General features: G+C 48.9%; 1 protein-coding gene across 3 annotated transcripts in view; it reads right to left on the bottom strand.

Annotated features, from left to right (window-relative positions):
* The window catches only part of sipa1l3 (signal-induced proliferation-associated 1 like 3), a 55,924-nt gene that overhangs the window by 12,431 nt on the left and 23,424 nt on the right, over positions 1–20,069 (bottom strand). For all 3 annotated transcript variants that reach the window (XM_076141115.1, XM_076141130.1, XM_076141123.1), the window contains exons 2-12: positions 15,815–15,900; positions 11,445–12,188; positions 10,200–11,184; positions 7,954–8,084; positions 5,405–5,593; positions 4,288–4,462; positions 4,046–4,149; positions 1,437–1,594; positions 754–1,336; positions 549–647; positions 267–442 (exon numbers count right to left, since the gene is read on the bottom strand). In XM_076141115.1, coding sequence (XP_075997230.1) covers positions 267–442; positions 549–647; positions 754–1,336; positions 1,437–1,594; positions 4,046–4,149; positions 4,288–4,462; positions 5,405–5,593; positions 7,954–8,084; positions 10,200–11,184; positions 11,445–11,933 — 3,089 coding nt within the window. In that variant the 5' untranslated portion in view covers positions 11,934–12,188; positions 15,815–15,900. The remainder of the gene's footprint in view (positions 1–266; positions 443–548; positions 648–753; positions 1,337–1,436; positions 1,595–4,045; positions 4,150–4,287; positions 4,463–5,404; positions 5,594–7,953; positions 8,085–10,199; positions 11,185–11,444; positions 12,189–15,814; positions 15,901–20,069) is intronic.

Raw genomic sequence — 20,069 nt, 5'->3', positions numbered from 1 at the left:
ATTGTTTAAATTTAATTGCAGAAAGTATTGAGGCTGTGTGAGGCTGAACCGTCTGCCTCAGTACGTCAACCAAATGTGTGTTTAAAAAAGTATAAAGGTTATCTATCAGAAAATCTCACTGCCCAAAGGATTCTGCACCGTTTGACACACGACTCGTCTCCATAGCATTAAGGAGACAAACAATGAGACATGAACATTCCCACCAACCAGCATATTGTCCTGCATGCATTGTTGTGTGTGTATGTGTGTGTCGTCCTCTCACACACCTGCGGGGGCCGCCCTCTTCGTAAGGGGGGATGATGACCACTTTGACGGTGACCGACGTCCGCAGCAGGTCGATCATCTGCTCGTGGGTCAGCGTCACTGCGGCGACCTTGCAGATCTCCACGAGGCGGCTTCCCTGCCTGAGTCCGGCCTGCCAGGCGAAGCCGTACTCCTCCACCTGCCACGCACAAACGCAACACAAGCCTTCAAAACGGACAACTTGCACACAGACCGGAGTCTTCCTATGCCAGTGTTAGCGGTTTGTGTGTCACATATAATGTCACCTCAGCCACGGTGCCATCCAGGCGAACATGGAAGCCCAGCTGTCCCAGTCCGTTTCTCCTCAGGGTCATGTCCACCGTCTCACATCCCACCGTCAGTGACTGGAGAAGGAAACAGTGGAGATTGAAGCGCCTGTCTTCGCCACCTATATGTGTAATGAAGTCATTGCAGCCTAGGTGAGTAACATCACCGTCTGTGCCCACTCACCTTTAACCTCTGCACCACCTCTCTGATGTCCTGGGCGCAGCCCTCTGATACACGCACAGCGATGTGGTCTCCTCTGCCGTAGAAGATCTTTAGCGCCAGACGCTCCGGCGTCCAGCCGATCACGTCGGCACAGAAACAGTTAAACACCACCTCCTTGGTGGAGCAGTCTATCAGGAGGACGTACTCCTCTGACAGACCCAAAGCACAGGCGAGCTCTGCCCCTCCCCCGCTGAAGTCCTGGGCCAGGACCCTCCAGGCCACGGACCCTGCAGCTCCCAGCTCCGCGCCCTCTCTAGCCTTCGAGCGCTCCCGTTTTTTGGATGCGAGGGAGATGAGGTTGTTGAGTTTGCCAGCCGAGTCGAGTGGCGTGCTGCTCACGTAGTTCTCGGCCAAGTCACGCAGGTACTCCTGCCGTGTCCGCGTCGCCATCGTGTGGAACTTCTCCGACTTGTGTGCTGCATTCTCAGCGTTGATAACTTTGGCTAGTAGGAAGTTGCGAAAGGTCTCCGGGTCACGGAAGGTCAAGCCGCTGGGGATGGGGGGGCCGAAGGGAGGCACATCCTTCATGCGAGTGACTGCAACGCTGAAAGTTAGATAAACCACAGGAACCACATGAGATTCCTCGTGACAGTTTCCCTGCTGTAGCTGCGTGTTGGTAGCGTGACATGTAGCAGCGTGTTTACCTGTAACACGTGTTCTCAGAGCACGGGCTGTGCACACGGACGATCACAAAGACGTGCTGGAAGTGTGAGCGGATATTCTGAGGCGTGAAAGGCAGCGCGCCGGGCTCCTGGAAGATTATGGTGACAATGTCATTCCCTATGTGCCTCTTCCTCAAGAGCTGAGGAGGAGGGGAGGAGAGAGGAGAGGACACAAGGAGAAGAGAAGAGGCAATGAGGTGAGAGAACAGGAGATGGAGAGGAGGTGAGAGATAAGGGAAGGAGTGAAACACAAATTAAGATGAGTGAACGTCGGAGCAGATGAGCGACAGGTGAAGTTTAACAACGGAAACCAAGAAACCAAACAGCAGCTCTTTATGTAATTTGTTTGTCAAATTACACTCAGGCTATTTGTGTCTGAGTGTGTGTGAGCTTGTCCGTCTGCCTGTGTGTGTGCGTGTGTGTGTGTGTGTGTGTGGGAGTCGGGTCTGTGGTGCGATGCTTGCCAAGTGTGAAAGTACCAATTATGTAATCCAACCCACACACACACACACACACACACACACACACTTCAGACTGTAGCACTTTAAATTCACGTTACATTTGGTGTCCTGATTGCAAACATTATAACACATCATTAGCTGTGACAGAAGGAAACGATTTGACCTCATATTTCCACCAACTTCTGCTGTGGTTCCTCTGTCAGCAGTGACGTCTATATCTGCCCGTCACAGACTCTACACTGCTGATTGATCTTCTGCGATTCGTGGGGACATTGTGGTCATAAAGTCAGATTCAGATTCATAGATTTCTAAGTTAACTGCAGGATTGGCAGAGTGAAACGTGTCCATCTTTTCATCTTTTCCTCCTTCCCTCCTCCGTCTCTCCTCTCTCCTTCTCTTCACCCTTTGTATAAATTGCCAATGCTGCCACCTACAGGCTGAAGTGAGGATGTGACTCTGCTTGTTATTACAGTGTGAACCTTTGGGGGGCGGTGTTGTGCTGCTTATAAAATTCAGCTTTCAGGTCCGGAGATCAAGAGAGCCACTGTCCCTGTCTCTGTCTCTACCTGTCTCACACTCGCTCTCTCTCTCCATATGAGTCAGTCTCTCTCTCTCTGTCTGTCTTTTCTGTCTCTCTTACTCACTCGCTCTCTATGTCCGTCTGTCTCACTCTCTCTCCCTCACTCTGTCTGTCTCTGCATTTCTCGCTTGCTCTCTGCCTGCCTCTTGCTCTGTCTCTTTCTCACTGTCTCTCCCTTTCTGCGTCTCACTCTCCCTGTCACTCTATTGCCCCCTGTCTCTAACTTGCTCCGTCCGTCTGTTTGCATCTCTCTCTCTGTCCATCTCACCTTCTCCTTGTCTGTCCCCTCTCTTTCCATTTCGGTCAGCCCTGGCATCATACACAACGCCTACACTCTGCGTTTGCTCACCTGTCTCGAGAGATCACTGATGCGATATCCGCTACCGTCACACATGTTTGATTGCTGCAACAATGATTAGATTCATTTGTTTTTGATGTGGTGATAAAATTAAACTTGTCGAGGAGGAACGAGGCGACTTCTGGGCCGTAGCCTCCAGTGTTCTGTGGAGGCGCTCTGACACATTACACGCTGCATAATCCTGAACTCACAGGGCCTGTCTGAACGCATGTCAGCTAGAGCGCACGCGTGTTCATCCATGTGATCCTCTCACGCGAGCGTGTATGCACGCCACATAATTAGAAAAATAGAATAAAACCTAAACACGCATGTCTTCTGAGAGAATACAAGTTACGGGAAGGAAATCATAAAGAATCTTCTCATTGCTAAGCTCTGCCCAGTTGTGATCCAGCTAGAGGCAAAGAGCAGAAGAAGGAAGAGGACAGGAGAGGAAAGCCTGGTCAAAGGGAACAAAGAACCTTAAACCATGAGAGGCTGGAGCAAACAGGAAGAGGACTCAAAGAAGAAGAATCCTTCATGAGTCACGTGGTCCCACTTCATGAATTCTCTCTGTAGTTTATGACTTGGGGCAAATGACACAAAAATGAGGCTGCGGTGAGACACGAGAGGCTTCGGATGAGTGGACAGCCACAAACGCAGCGATGCCTCTTCTGTAACTTTCCCCTCAATTTCACTGCTACACACGCAAGACCTGCGACACACGTGTGCATCTGTCAGCATACTGGCCCTGATGATGATGATGATGGCGCTGGTCTGGTGATAGGCAGGGAACACGTGTATGTTCAGTATGTTCATGCTGGCGAGCAGCTTTTTGAGGGACAGGGAGATGGACATGACTGGACAAGACCCTCGTCTCTCTCTCGCTCTCAATGCAAATGAGCTTTAACAGCGTCTCCACACTGTGACACAGCAGTCCCACAACAACCACTCCCTCCGGTCCAACAACAACAACATTCCGCATGTTTGTATCCACCCCCAAAGTGCTGCCATTGGCTGACCAAACCACAATGTCTTCCTGTCCCACATGATGACAACAGATGCCGATACGGACAAAGGACGACTCATCTCATTGAGGAAGACAACTATGTGATGTACAGAATGTGGATAACAAGCATTTGGCCGCCTGCTGTGAAATAGCCGATGATCTTGATACAAGGACTCAACCTCATTGTTTGCCTTGGTAAGCTCTTACCTGCTGCGGGTTGCTTGGCATGTAAGGCAGCATGGTGGACACGTGGAACATGACCTCGTAGCCTTGGTAGGTGGTGTACAGGGAGTGAATGCCTGTCGAGTCCGCTGGAGACGGGAGGAAGAGGAAAGGTGAAGTTGTTCATTAGTACGTAAACCTTTTTCCATAGATAGCGATCACTAATGCAGCCGCCGTCCTGTCAAGGTGACGTTACCGTGACAGTTGTTACTGGCTTAAAGACTCACTCTTTGTGTCGAGCTGCGCAGCGTATTTGGTGAATCCTTTGAGAAGCACCTGCTCCCCCAGCAGCTCCAGGAAGGCGGAGAAGGCGGGCGAAGCATCCTCGTTGTTGTACATCTCCTCCTCTGTGCTTTGGCCCGCGCGGCACAGCAGAACTCCCACTTTGTGCTTCTGACTTAACTGCAAGGCGGCGACAAGAACATCAGAGTCAGCGAGCCAGCCAACGAAACGCAGAACGGTTAAGTAGTGCCAAGGTACAAGCAGCCATGTACAGCCACATAAACATGTACTGTATATAAACATTTACAGCAACAGTAACGTTCAGATAAATCTAAACAGGAAACACAGGTCAATGCTGCGTCTGTGATTTTGAAGGGTTTGAAGATTCTCTAAAAGCAAACACACGTCGGCGTAGACGCTGGCAGACCGTTTCTATCGCTGGGGATCAAAGGGTTAAAGGCATTAAGAGAGAAATCGGCACAACACCTGCACAAACACAATCATGGCTATTTGCTGGCACGCCGCCCCCGCCTGTTCACCTCACCCTCCATTAAATAAAAGGTGAGATAAGGTGGCTAAACATAAAAGCTTTTATGGGCCCACTCATGCTCAAACACACCACACCCTGCTGCTCCACACAGCTTTCACTGTCCTCAGTCCAACTCTGTGTTGTGTACCAAAGTTGACTCAGTTATGAAGGCGATAAACACTTCCACACCCACCGTGTCTGGGGCGCACCGACCAAACCTTTTCTACTGTCTGGTACGGTCCAATGTGTGACTAACAAACAATTACAATCACAGAACATTACTTATTACCTCACTGATTTCCAACGGGACAAATGGAGAGCCGTTTGCGTTCTTGCTCTGCTTTGGTGCCGTCTTATTAAGCAACTACTGTCAGATATCCGTTCAAGTCTCTATTAGTTCATTCTGAATGTCAGTTTTTGCAATAACAATGTTTGGGCTGGCACAGGTGTTATTCTTCAAGCATTAGATCACACACAACACATGTGGTTCATTTAAGCCAAAGTGTATCGGCCGACATTGCTTGTGTAATGCTGCCACTTGTCTTTTTAGCTGAATCACACACACACACACACACAGTAGGTCTTGTACTCACCCCCTGTTCGTCCAGTTTCAGGAGCTGCTCGGTGGCCTTAGGCGTGCTGAGCGCCAGCCTCAGACAGGGGACGCTGAGCTCGGGGACCACCTGCTCCAGGACCTCCTTGAGCGGCAGGCCTCGCACTGTGCCGTGCCGCCCCGTAGACGCCACCGCATCCTCTAAGATGGAGCCTCTCAGTGTCACCAGCTGCAGGGGAAGACAGAAACACACTTCCTGAAGAAGACGACATGAACTCCAGCATATTCAAATACTTGACCTGGAGTATGGCTTCTATGCCTGGAAGGGGCTGAATGCTTTGGCTCAGTGGCCTTTATAGATTCATATCTTTTCAGAGCAGGCACCTCCCTCTGGTTTTTGCTGCTTTGACCTGTGTTTGTCTATCAGCTCATCCCAGCTTGGAGTTGGATGCGTGAACCACCTTACAGTTCTTAGGAGCACGGACCTGGCACGTGTTTGAGATGGTGAAGGACGCCCGGAGCACCCGGAGGAAAACCCACACAGACAAAGGGAGAATATGCAAACTGCACAAAGAAAGGCCTTGGAGCGGCACGGGACTCAAACCCACCATGTTCTCCCTTACCACCGTGCCACCTGATTAATATTCTGCTCTGTATTCTGCTGCCACAGAGGGCCGCTCCCTGCTGAGAGGCAATTGACCTGCTTCATAACAGTGAGACTGTAAGAACCTCAAATACAGATGGGAGTGGGCTGTAAACCGTCTTATTAAAAGACACGTGCATGCACGTGCACGCACACACACACAGGTTCATTAAAAATTCATGGCAGAATCTGGCAGAGGCCAAAAAGAGCTGAACCTCAGAGACATGAAGGATGAAACCTGATTGACGCAGCACAAGTTATGGAGCTTTGTTTCAACTCGAGTGTGTTTGTGCGACAATAGGTGAGTTAAGTGTCTGCAGCCTCAGAGGGTATGTGTGTGTGGGTGTGTGGTGTAAATGTGTGTGGGTGGGTGGGGGGTATTTCCACCTTTGCTGTGTCAGCACTGCTGCACAGAATTAAATGACAGATTTAAGGGGGAAGATATTTGAGAGCAGCTGCGGTTTGAGTGCGAGGGAACGGAGTCTGTGATCAATCTCTCTCTGTGTGGGAATGGCAGGCGTGTGTGTGCTGGCTGTGCTTGTTAGCTAAGATCTGTGTACGTAGATGGCGGCGAGGCTCCGCTGTTGTAGCAGAGCGAAGGCGAGGAGGCCAGGCAGCCGTGTAATTCAGCTAAAAACAACACGGCAGCAGCCACACCGGGGAACACGCTGGATAAAGCTGCACGCAGACAAACAGAAAAGACGCTGAGTCAAGTCACCAAACTGTTCAAAGAGCTCAGAGCTTGGTAGGCAGGAATGAGGACAGGAATCCAATACTTTAATGGTACTGATCAAAATTCATCAATACCACTGAATACTGAAATAATTTGTTATTCAATACTTATAAAACTGGACCCTTTTTCAAAGTCAAGGTTGATTTGATTGATTTGGATGTCCTGGCTCTGAATAATAAGAGTGTTCATATCTAAGTGGACCCGTGTAAGAATCCTTCAACAAGCTGACAAAACCCATTAAAATGGACTTACAAGACATTACCAATCCATTTCAATCTGTTTGTTTAATGTCACATTTATTATTAACATATTCATATACGAAATGACCTAACAGGTTCCATCAGTCAACCACCGTGTTTACGCCGCTGCAGCAGCAAAGCATTATTACCCTTTCACTTTAATTGCAGCAGCAGTGTGAGCAGATCCAGTCTGCCAAGACCTAAAGTATACTGGTGTCAAAACCATCCATAAAACACTCTCATCACCTACATGAGCTGTCCTTCCTGTCTCAAACGAGAGAGAAGGAGCAGACTCCAGAAGAACCTTTGAGCCACAATCCACATCCTGCGACTCAACATTAAGAGTATCTGATCCATCGAAGTGGAAAAGTGGTTGGGTGTGCGACCCATGAGAGCAGCCGACGGCCACGGCCAGGACAGAGCGTGTTTGGCTTGGCTTCTTGTGCTCCGGGCCCGGGCAGGTGGAATTTTCCACTGGCAGAGACCAGGGAGCTCAGGGGTGACGGCGAAGGAGGGGATATTAAAATGAGGGCCAAAGGGAAGCAGAGGACCGGGCAGAAATGGACGGTCTGGGGAGAGTGGGCAAGCACTGGCAGCGTGGTGTTGCAGTCGCAGCTGCATCTAATTGTCAATTAAGCCCAAACCTTTGTGTTTCTTGCTGTGAGGTTCTCTGATGAGGGAGACAACAAAACACTGATACCAACGCCTTGAATCTTATAAGATCATGAACACGCTCCACAAACGACATGGTGTTTAGTTCAGGAAGATGGAAGTCCCCTTTATCATCCAGTTCTTATTTGTTTCTGTTTATAGGACTTGATTAAGCCCTCAGCACCATTTAACTCCGAGGTCTTTCTACTCTTTTAAAGACACGTGCATATGTGTGGGTGTACTTCAATAACCCTTCGATTTTGTAACACACACCGTCACATGTCTCATCACATACATCCGGCTGGCAGGTTGCATATACGCACCTCGCTGGTTCTGACGATGAGGCGGTACTGGTACTGGTCCTTCAGGTCTTTGGTGTCGTCCAGTTTCTCCCGGCGGATGCTCACAGCCACAGGACCCAGCTTATCGTCTGTCCCAAAGTAGTTTGAGTGCTCTGGTGAGAGAAACACAACAAGGTTAAAGTTGCTCTACGACGTGGAGAAAATACTTTTATTCTTAAGGTTCTGATGTGTCCACAGATAAAAGGGGACGTGCACCTATTATCATGAAATAAAGTATCTTTACCCACAACGGACCTAGAATGGATCAAGTAATGGCTCTTGAGTAACTTTGCCTTGGTTGCTGCATAAGTTACTGTCACACATGCATGTTGGGAGGAACAGAGTCTAGTCGGCACTTTCCCTCTTTTATCAAACACAGTTCCATCCCTCTTAACATTGCTTCTCAATGACGCTACTCCCTGTCTGTCTGCCTCCAGGGCAGCAACACTGTCTGGTTGGAATCGTGATGTGATTGCTATCTCATCTTTTCCTGGATAAAGAAAAGATTCTTGGAGCCAGAGTGATTAGTTACCACAGCTGGAATACCACTATCAAGGAAAACATTCCTCCCTAGTCCAGAAATACAACAAACTGCTATGTATTACTCTGTGGCTTGTTAGCAGTTTTGGCTCAACATATTCACACTCGTAGAGGCTGTGACAAGGAAATCTACACGTTTCACAATCTTCTCAGACATTAAGTTAATAAGTTAAGCTGTGCTAATGCCAACACAGCGGGGCAGAGTGAGCGTTACCACACATTCACAGACACTCTGGAGAGAATGTATCCTGACATGTATGTCTCAGGCCTGCTAAGCTTCCACGCCATCACGTCCTGAGGTGAGCGTGTCAGCATGTTGACTCGGACACACGGAGCAGCGTCCTTGTTGTGTTATGAGAGGAGACTGAGAGGAGTCGGTGCATGAGCGTATTTTTGGAATGATAACCTTTAGCTGTGTGGCTGCAGGCGAGAATTCCTCAAACACGCTGGTAATTGGGGTGCGGGCACATGATGCTCGCCAAGGGGACCTTTCACACAAAGTGTCTAAAGAGATGAAGCTGACAAGAAATGGCCACATCCACAAAGATGGGCATTCTCTCTCTCTCCCCCGCCCCCATCTCTCCCTCTCTGAATTAGGGCATTATCACTAACTATTCTCTCTCCCTCCTTCTCTCTCTCTCTCTCTCTGAAGTGGGGCATCATCAGTCAGAGTGAAAGCCAGGTGGTGCAAACACAGAGACCCTGGCAGCCTCCATTAATTCTGAAGAGCAGCTGGTAGATGAGCAGCGGCTCAGTCAGCAGCAGGTACATGAGTAATAAAAACTCGTTCACTCCGCACTGCGCCGGACATTAACGGCCACAGGATGAGCGGTGTGACGCTGGACCAACGCCAGGCACACAAACGAGATCTACAACGTCACATCTGTACCAGTGAACAAACAAACCAGGTACAAATCACAGTAAAATACCAGTGGAGACGCAGCCTGACATGACTGTATGAGGTCAATAGACGTCGTGTTCACGTCGTGCGAATTCTGACATCATTTTGAAAGCCTGGTTCACACAGAGACTGCAGAATATTAACAGAACAGTTGTTAGGGAAATGGTCCCAGTCTTTGCCGAGCTGGTTTGTTCACACACATTGTGGCATTCAGTACCAAAACCACTGCAAATCGGCTCTAGGGGACAATGAGATTGAGCTCCAGTGAGATCAACAAAAATGTCAAGTTCCTGTGATTTTGACAGATCAATACTGTAGATTTTAGGTCGATAAATCGCCTGCTTCCACACAATGCAGGCTTGTGAGCTAAGAAATACCTGAAAATGAGTGGGGAAGGTGAGAAAAGGCACAGTGTGAAAAGTTTATCATTTAATTGAATGCAATGTTGCAGCTGTTGTGTCTTCGCTGTGGTTTGTGATGATAAAAAGCGTCGTCGTCTTCTCCTCTCTCTCTCCCTCTCTTTATCTCTCTCTCGCTCACCACCCACCTTAACGGCACCAGCTACAGCTTTATTTCTAACTAATGTGTCTTTCTCCTTTTTCTTTCAATTTCTTTTGAAATGCAATTTGTCTTTGTTTACATTTTCACTCCGGGTGAAAACAGATTCACATTTCCTCTGGGGTTTCTGTACATTGGGGTTTCCTAAATGTGGACACGCAACCGTTTCTTATCGATCACCTGGTGTGCAGACAGAGAAGAGTGATGCGTTTGTGTCCCTCAGGATTACCTTTCCCATGGAAGTATTCTCTGTAGTAGCGGGCCCCCAGGTCCGTGTGCTCTATGCTGTAGAGCTTCAGCCTGTCCAGCCTGGTGACCTGTTGTTCAATCGTAACCTCCAGCACCGACACGCTGGCATTACTCCTCCTCAGCCAACCCCTCGTTCCCTCTCCTGCCTCTCCTCCTCTCTCGGCGGACGAGCTGAGGAAACTTATGTTGCGCTCCCCGAGGCCTCCGGTCTCATTGCGGAAGTGGGGACAGCAGAGGAGCAGCTGGTTGGAGCTGAGGGCTCCGGGAGGCCCGTCTTGAGGGTCCATGCCCATGGTGTGTGTTGTGGTACTGGGGTCGAGGCTTAGGGTTAGGTCTTCAATGCTAGAGTATGTTGGGTCGCTCAGAGCGGGCGGTCTGGAGACAGACAACGAGACCGAAGCGGCCGACGCCCCTGTAGCGGTGTTCCTTCTTTGAGAGGCGAAGCCGCGCTGAGCTGCCGCCTCATGGAGGTCAAACAGAATACTCTGGGCATCAAAGTGGACAAAACCCTTGGGGCAAACCCAGGGTTTATAGGAGGGGTCTGCTGAGCACCGCCCTCCCCCGTCCTCACCGGCCTCTCCTTTACCTCCGTCCAGCTCGCCTCTGCTGGAGCTCCGAAGCTTACGGAACAAAGAGGAGGTGCCCAGCGACGACTCCGTCCCTCCACTTTTCTTCCTCAGTCTGTTCTCAGCTCCATCCTTCCGTCCCGTTCCCCTGTCGTCCCCTGTCGCTGTGGGAACGGGAGAGGGCGCGGATTGTCGGGGTGCGCTCGGCGGCGAGTCCGGAGCGCGCAGCAGCTCGCGGAGGCGTGTGGGGGCCGAGCTGCGCTGGTCAGGCCTCTCCTGGTGGAACTGGTGGAGCATGTCGAAGAAGCTCTGCTCGGGGATGCCCTGGATGTCGATGGAGGAAGTACTGCCGTATTCTCTAAACAGGTTCCCCATCCCACCACCTCCACGGCACTCCACCTTACAGCAGGACGGGGAGAGAATCATCAGTTTGGGGAAAATATCAGCGGATACAAACTTAATCTATGTAGAGGAGCTTTTGGAGGCTTTAACATGTGTTGATGGATCTCAAGTTCTGGACTAGGAACTTGGTGATTGAACGTCAAATATCTCAACAATGTTCCAACTAACATAAAATGTACATCAGTGACAGAGCTCAGATGTTAATTCCCCAAAGATCCTTTAATGTTGCATACTGCTTTAATTGCGACTGCACTCACCTCATTCTCGTCCTGCTCGCTCAGTGTCACCTCGCTGTTGGAGCGCTGCCTCAACGGAGGAAACACACGAAGGCTTAGAGGCGAACCTCCCTCGCCGGTATAACGAAACTCTACATCCTTGGACCGTCGTCTCGGCAGCCTGGCGACGCCTCCCCGCACCAAGCCCAGGTCGGACGACAAAGCTAACGAGGCGACGGAAGTGGAGCAGTCGTCTCCGTGGTGATTGCTGCCATACTGGCCATTTTCGAGCAGCGACTCCCGGGACTGGGCGCGGCGAGGGGGCCACTCTGCGATGCGTGCCCGCACCCCCATTTTGGGCACGGAGACTCTTGGCTGAATGGAGTCTGTGGGGGCAGGGGCCGGGTGGCCATTGGGGGTGTGGCGGAATGGGGCATTCTGGGAGGCCGACAGGGTCAGCGCTCCTCCCCCTCCCCCGTCCAGGAGGTCTGAGGAGGTGCAGGTGACCCCTCTGTCTCTGTAGGTGTTCATGGCGCCCCAGGAGAGTTCAGGGCAGGGTAAAGGGGGTAGGGGGGTGGCATCCCATGTCAGGATGGGTGCTGGGAAAGAGGAAGAGGAGGGGCACCACACACACTCTGCTGACGGTGCTACGGCCTCCAGCTCCCAAAAACATTGCTTTTGTCCGACAGGGTTGGGAAGGACATCACTGGTCCATTAACGTCTGCTCTGGACCCGCCCCTCTGTTGCGCCGTGCTCTTCCTCAAACCTTTTCTGTCAAATCCAAACCTGAGGAAGAGGAAAAACTGTCATTCTAACAAATCCCACAGTCAGACAAATACAACAACAAACACACGCACGCTGATGGACCCCGATGAATGAATGAATGACCTTTCCCTGATAGAGGAACACTGACAAATGCCTTTAGGTGACCTTACAGATGTTATCTATGTGAGGAGGTGCACATAAACACGCTCAACCACCGAAATAAAGCAGCAGCAATAACACAGAGCCAAGGCTATACACCTGGTGTTTAATGATGTCTATGTGTGTGTGTGTGTGTGCATGTTCGTGTGCGTGCGTTAGGCAGACACAGAGGCTTCCCTATCTCTTTCAAACAAACCAGGCCAAACAACAAGCCGCCTCTTTGTTCAGCTCGAAGGCTTTGGGAAGAAGACAGAGAAAGAGAGAGCGCACGCACGCACGCGCGAGCGAGAGAGAGAGCACAAAGTAACACTGATGATGATTAATCTATAATGGATCAAACATTGTTACCAGTGACTTCATCTTATTAGGCATTAGGTTGTGTTTTGCTACCAGAGGTTCCTGCTTCTTGCCAACAGCGACGGTCATTGGAGGCGATTGAAGGAATGGTGCTCGGCTCAACTTCACACAAACAAACAACAAACGGACCTGCGCATTTTTCTTGCCAACCGTGAGATCTCCCCCCGCCCCCTTAACCCCCAGCCTCCTGTTGTACATGAAGCAGTGTTGACATTAGGTAATCGTTATCCGACGTCTGTTGGATGAGATTGGTTCGCTGGATCCAATCACAGGCAGTTTGCAATGTGACCCGCTGACAGTGACGGTTGCTTCCCCTTCAGCGAATGGTTCCTCTTTGGAGAGGAATGGGGCTTTCAGCTTTAGAGAAGTTCTCCAACGAGTCAAATATGACATCATTCATGTGACATCATGGAGCTGGCAATCCCAACTGTGACATCCATGATGTCATTATCGGGATGCTAGCGTGATCCATTCATGTATCCCTTTGTTATAATTTGGTAATGCAAATAAATCAGAATAAAACGTCGAAAATAAGTAAATTAAAAGAACCCTCTGCTAATGTCACTCTTTCTCACATACATTCTATAATAACGTAATAGTTACATTCTTTCACTGAAGGTACCTGGCATACTATGCCTAGCACAGAGCTTATAAAGCCGCTAAGTGCTACATGACTCCTTCTAATTAAACAGGAAGCAGGAAGCGTGCATTAGGAACAAACCCGAGCTGGGATTCAGTGAATTCCACAAATGTCATCTCGTGACGTTTCCTCCTGATGTCTGATTAACATAACGCTGAGCTTCTCAGGGAGGAGAGGCGGCCCAGAATGTTTCAAGAAACATAACGTCTTTTATGAGTCCTCAGTGAATTCATTCCTGGCCTCAAGACTTAAATTACTGCCACACACACACACACACACACACACACACACACACACACACACACACACACACACACACACACACACACACACACACACACACACACACACACACACACACACACACACACACACACACACACACACACACACACACACACACACACACACACACACACACACACAAATCATCAGCATAACCCATTCACAGTGAACAAACCACCCTGTATTCATGCAGACATGCAAATGTATCATGTCTTTGTCTTTGTCTCGGGTGCCTGTGATCGCGCTCTCTGACTGAGACTCTTTGGCCTGTGATCCACTATCAGGACCAATCCCAGATTATGGGGCCCCAGCTGCAAGGCCTGCAGAATGGCTTCATTATGTGTGCGAGGAGCCCGGTGACGCCGACCTCCATCACATCTTAGTTTAGGGCCCAGAGGATGCAGGAGATGAGCGACTGACACGGGAGGAGGCCGCTCGCACAACAGTGAACCACGATTATGCTAATGAGATTATGCTCATAATCAGAGTTACGGTAATCACAGTGACAGATGTGGCGTGCTGCACTATACAGGCATGTCCGCACCTTAATCCCATTTATCCCACTCTGATGTAAGTGTCCTCCTGAGCCAGGAGGACCTCAGCCCCACTTTACCCTCACGCTCGTGTTCAAAAATAAGGCGTAATGTACGAAGGTGCATTTTTGTGGAGCCTTAACCTCGACCACAGGATGTACGATTGCGTCTGTAATTAACTTGTCACAGCGTCTCTGGCTCTGCACAGCGTGTCACACACGTGTCATAAGGACAGCATTTGCATAAGGAGCAGACTAATGCAGAGACAAACAGGTTTATTACCTGCATTGAGGTGCAGAAGATTGTAAAACTGTTTTTGTTCTTTTATGTAAAGAAATACCGAGCATTGTTTCAGGCATCGTCTGTTCTGCAAAAGCAAGAGCAGAAATTCAGCATGTAAACGGGATGGAACAGGTTTGCCCAGTCGGGTAAACACCAGGGTTGGAGTAGTGCCATGATCTGATTATTGGCAACGATCACTCGCAAAGTTTATTTGCACAGTTCGGTATCAGGTAAAATGTTTGAAAGGGTTTTGCAGGCCTGGGGAGACCTCTGACAGAGATCAGAGCTCAGACACATCCAGACTTAGAGATAAAGTGCAGACATTTAATGCCTTTTAATTACCCACATATAGTAATTAGATCTGTCTCAGCCGTTCCCTCCTTCCTCTCCATGTATCTCTCCGTTCATCCTCCCCCCTCTGTCTGCAGCTCCCCCCGCCACAAACCCGCTCTGACTTGCACCGCAAACACACCGAGCCCGGTAATTACGCTGCTTAAACGCTGGTAATGACAGAGTTAAAAGAGGAGCGCGGCTTCCAGTGAGCACGCTCGCTGCGGGGGCGGAGCCGGCGCAGCTTTCCAGTGTGTCACTGCGAGACGGACGGGAGACAATGGCTAGGTCTCTTTAGGAAAACGGAAACGAGTTAAATTATAGCCACAACTCCAACAGGAAGAGGGGGCAAAGGTCACATGGCGAGGCCTCAGTAATTTCCTTACTCAATAGTTGGAGTTCCTTAGCGATTAATCTATCATTTGTCAACTTCTAACACAAAATTGTGGTCCAGGTTCCAAATGAAACAAGACTGACACGATGTAGCTTCGTTGTAATCCTGTCCTTGTTTGAATAAATATTAGAAAGTAAAGCAAAATGGACAGCAAAGGAGAACAGCACCCTCACAACAAAACAATCAATGTTATCAAATACTTATCAAATTAACGTCCCTACTGTCTAATCAATGCAAACAAGCTGTAGCTGTCGAGGCATCAAGCATCGGGAGAAGAAGCAGTGTTGTGTTTGGATGGAGCAAAAGGCGGCGCGGTAAGAGCTGGATCAGGGGGGCGGGGCCGAGGAACAGATGGCGGCGCATATGACGGGCAGACGGCAGACAGGCCCAGAGTACAGCGTGACACGGCAACGCAGCGGCATGCCAGGCTGCCAGGAAGCCCGGGGACGGAGTGTCCAGCCGGGACCGAGCCGACGCCGCCGTTGCATCGTGTCCGACCCCCAACTTCCTCCCAGCACATTTAGACATGAACGGTGACTTAAGATTGAAAAAATGTGACTTGGTGATTATGAAACTAAACACACACACACACACACACGCACACGCGCACGCACACGCACACGCGCACGCGCACGCACACGCACACGCACACGCATAATAATGTTACCTGGTCGGGGGCCTCAGCTGTGCAGGTGAAGCTGGTGTGTGTGTGGGCCGAGTGGATGTTGCAGGGGATGAAGCTCTGGTTTCTCTCTAGTGGAGGAGAGGAGAGAGAGAGAGAGAGAGAGATGAAGGTCATATTAACATGAGGATGACTGCTGCTTACTTCAGCTTCTTTATCACACAGAGAGGCCTGATGTTATTTACACACATTCCCTCAGATCTTTACATATCCGGTAAGCTGCGTGTGGTAGTTTGAGTCAGGTTGAGAGTGTGTGTGCGTGTGTGTGTGTGTGTGTGTGTGTGTGTGTGTGTGTGTGTGTGTGTGTGTGTGTGTGTGTGTGTGTGTGGAGCAGATGTAATCATTATCATTTTTCATCAGGTCAAACCTATACAGTAGGTCAATCTATTGTTTGTGGAGACTAAACAGAGACGCCTGAGGCCATCTGTCCCTGTGTACAGTACTGGAGCCCTATAGAACACTCTGTACTGCCAGAGTGAAGCCATGGGGATCAATCAAGTCAAGTTTATGTGCTTGTTTCCTACATCCCATCAGCTGCAACACAAATTTGATTGATTAAAAAAAAAATCGATAAAATTTGATTAGATACCTGGAGTAGTCCCACACGGGGAAATTATAATATATAGATATGACTACAACAATGAGATACAAAAGGAGAAAAAAATAGGGTTTAAACGAGTAGATAACAAAACCTTAAACATAAAGATAAAACAAAATGAAATAGATAAAAAATTACAAAATTTGAAAAAAAGAAAAAAAGGAATAAAATGCATTAAAATAAAATCACTTAACTAGTGTTTTTATTGTACCACTTAAAATAAAGAAAGTGTGGAATTCAATTTAAATGAAGACCTTATATTATATCATAACTATAAAGTTTAAAAGAATTTAGAAAAATAAATTTGAGAGAAAAAGTTATTCAAGCAACTACAAACAGGGAATGAGACTGAAGGTGTGCGGCCAAACCCAGGCCTACGAATGGAGGGGGGAGGTCAAACACCAGCGGACACACAAAGAAAGTGAGGGGGGCTGAGGGGCATTATGTCCTGAAGTGGAGGGGGGGGGCATTACTGTCAGACAAATACAGCTCTGATCAATACTGATCAATCTGGGTCCACTTACCCTGCCACAGCAAGCACAATAACACTGTCTGCTGTAGCAAAGGGGTCAGTGTGTGTGTGTGTTCACCTACAGTAAAGGAGCAGTGTTTAACAACGTCAGCAGAGTCAGCAGAGTCAGCTAACTTCAAAGAAAATTCAATCAAACTGTGCCTGAAACCTCCCCAACCACGGCAAAGCTGAGAATCTCCAAATTGCTTCCGACTACAGCTTACACAAACACACACACTCTCTGAGTACGTAGCAATTAAAGGAAAAGTATGATTAAGCCGTAAGCATTCCTCCGAGTATACATGATGTGTTGCGTTCTGGCAGTCTGAGGAGCGTTGGCCCGTTGAGACGTTAGCATGCGTAGGCTTATACATCCATTAACATAATGATAGAAAGAATAAAAATGATTTGTAGCTTTAATTGCGGTATAATGGCAGTTTTTAAGTGCATGTAGATGTACTGATGCCTTCTCCTCATCTGGGTCTGCATCAGTGGAAGCTCACCATCAGAGGTATCTGAGCCTGAACTTTACTGTCCTGAACTCTTCACCCATTTAAAAAACTTGTGTATTAATACTTGCAAAACTGTACACTAATCCCTCTACATGTTTAATGAGTTTGCAGGCTGCGGATGCGGGAGGAAAGGGACCCCTTGCAGAGAAGGGTGGGAAGCCCCTTTCACACTCCAGCACTGGGGAGGGGGGGGGTGTCCCTCACTTTAATCCCCTCTATTGAAATGCCCCCCCGCCGCTTCCTTCCTCTCAGAGGCACATTGGCGAGCGCCTGCCTCCACCCTGCTGTTAACACCCCCCACTGACAGGATTCTCATTCAGATGAAAACACGATGGAGGAAGACCTCAAACTACACGGGGTCACTTTGAAGTTTCCCTCGTGTTTGTTATAAATAAATCAAACTGAGAGTCGCTCTGATCAATCAGCGGCTGGCCGGCGGAAAACTGACTTTGCATCTGAAGCCACGTGCACATTCCAGGCTGCATTCCAGGCTCAAAGGTTTTGCCTCTGTGCGACATCGATCACACTGAGTGTTAACAAACCAAATCAGATTTTTTCCATGCCATTGTAAATCTGATTTATATCTGAACGCCCTTTTCTCCCTGTGCATATACAAGTGTTCCAGTCCTCATGCCAGACAGGTCAACCTGAGCAACTTCATACTTAATCCTTCCATCATTCCAACAAGCTTGCTTTGTACAATTGTGTTATGTGTGGGTTTTGGTCTGAACCTTGGCTCTGCAGACACGGGACACATCAAACCTCTGCCTGACTGACTGACTGGATTTCTGCAGCGTGTGTGCGTCGGTTATTATTTACCGCTCCACTCTCAGGTTGTGTGTCCTGATAGCCTGCGGCCTGCCGCCTACATCATACATCTTCTTGTCGGTGTGCCTTCCCGTTCCTATAGCAACCGGCACCAGCAAAGCAATCAAACGGCTACAGCAGCATTTCCAAGTGGTTTTTGTGAAACGAGTGCGGCGTGTTGGTCGTTGTATTCTTCCTCTCATGTTGGCCAGAGGTTGAGCTCATAGCCTGCAGACTTCACTGATTCCTTTAAAATAAGTACAACCTCTGATAGATTGTCCTATCTTCAACCAGTGCATTCACCAATTTCAGCAATTCTAAGATCGGACACATTTTTTGTACAGTTTATCTGGGATTTAGCCTAAAAATGTTCTTATGTAAATAATTACAGCTTAACCATTTTGTTGGATGCAGTAAACATAGGTCAGGTCTCAGGCTGCACCCTCCACATGGTACAAGGGAATAATCATATACTGCTCTGGAAGTCGGAAACACTACATTCTACATTCCAGCCCGTCACCATCAATACCAATTTTTCTCTCAGATCCAATTCTTAGACATTTAACCTTTGCGTTTATGAGTGACTTAGCTTAGCGGGCATGGAAGCTTCTCCATATTTGTCTATTTGCAATCTCCTCGCCTTTCCCGCTGACCCTTCACGGTCTCGCTGTCCTTTGAGTAATGACGACAGCCACTGCGCTTACATGCACTCAATACTCTGATTATCTGTCATCAAGGCAAAATAAGGAAGACAAAAGGTGTATACGTGCCCATTAAAGGGAACGCACCTGGAGGCATCACTTGCCAACATTAACATAAATCTATATACAATCACAGCACCTACAGCAAGGTCTGTTACTGGGAGACTACAGTGCTGTTTACTGGGTTCCATCTACGGGTGGAATTTGGCGCTTTCCTCCCACGACCTTGGAGACGGTCCTTGGGTCGTTCTGTCCAAATCAGCATGTCTGAGTTTTCGAGAGGAAGCTGGGAAACATTTACCATCTGAATAGAGCTCATGACTGATTATTATTGATTATGAATGTAACAGTTCTGACAGAGAGTCCAGACAAATCAGCAAATACTCAAATCCTACATTGCGGGAACACTAAACCTTTAAATCTGCCATGTGGAGGCGCCATACAGGCACAGTATCAGTCTTCTCAGATCTCTTTGAGGGTTCACGGTCCTGTCTGTCTCTCTTTGTCTCTCTGTGGGCCACTAGCAACCACGTGCCGAGCGGCATCAAAGCCTGCGATTGTCTGAATGGACTCTAAACGCTTCAAAGACGTGAAAAGGCTCCGGGCAGTAAAAGTGCCCTCATCAGCAGACTTCAAGCCTCTGGTACTTGTTGTTGTTTCTGTGCGATGGCTCGGTGTTGGCTCATTCCCTCTGTGTGTGTGTGTGTGTGTGTGTGTGTGTGCGTTCGGCGTGCGTGCGCGTGTGTGTATCATGTATGAAAGTGGGAAATCACCACCACACTTTGCGAACACGCCGCCTTTCTCCCGGTTCACCGAGCCGTATCACCTGCCGCCAGCTGGGTGCCGGCGCAGAGCGATTGGCATCTCGGTGCTCTTCATCTACCTGCCGGGGAGCGGACCTGCATTTTTTCTGACTGACTTAACAAACCACTTGACGCATTCCAGCGCAAACAAAGGAGCAGCCGGCATCTTTGTGTCTCAGGGCCGGACGGCGAATTCCACGCGAGGTCTGCTAGGCTGATGGCACGCAGAGGCTGAAGTTATCGCTCAGCACTTTATTGCGAGTCATCATAATGACACGTTCATGTTGCAACAGCAGTTTTGACAGCTG

Source organism: Genypterus blacodes, unplaced genomic scaffold (assembly GCF_046128005.1).
Source record: "Genypterus blacodes isolate CSIRO-AG114 ecotype Tasmania unplaced genomic scaffold, CSIRO-AGI_Gbla_v1 ptg000003l_1, whole genome shotgun sequence".
Classification (NCBI taxonomy): domain Eukaryota; kingdom Metazoa; phylum Chordata; class Actinopteri; order Ophidiiformes; family Ophidiidae; genus Genypterus; species Genypterus blacodes.
Note: the sequence above shows the minus strand (reverse complement) of the source record. Positions and strands in the feature narration are given on the sequence as shown.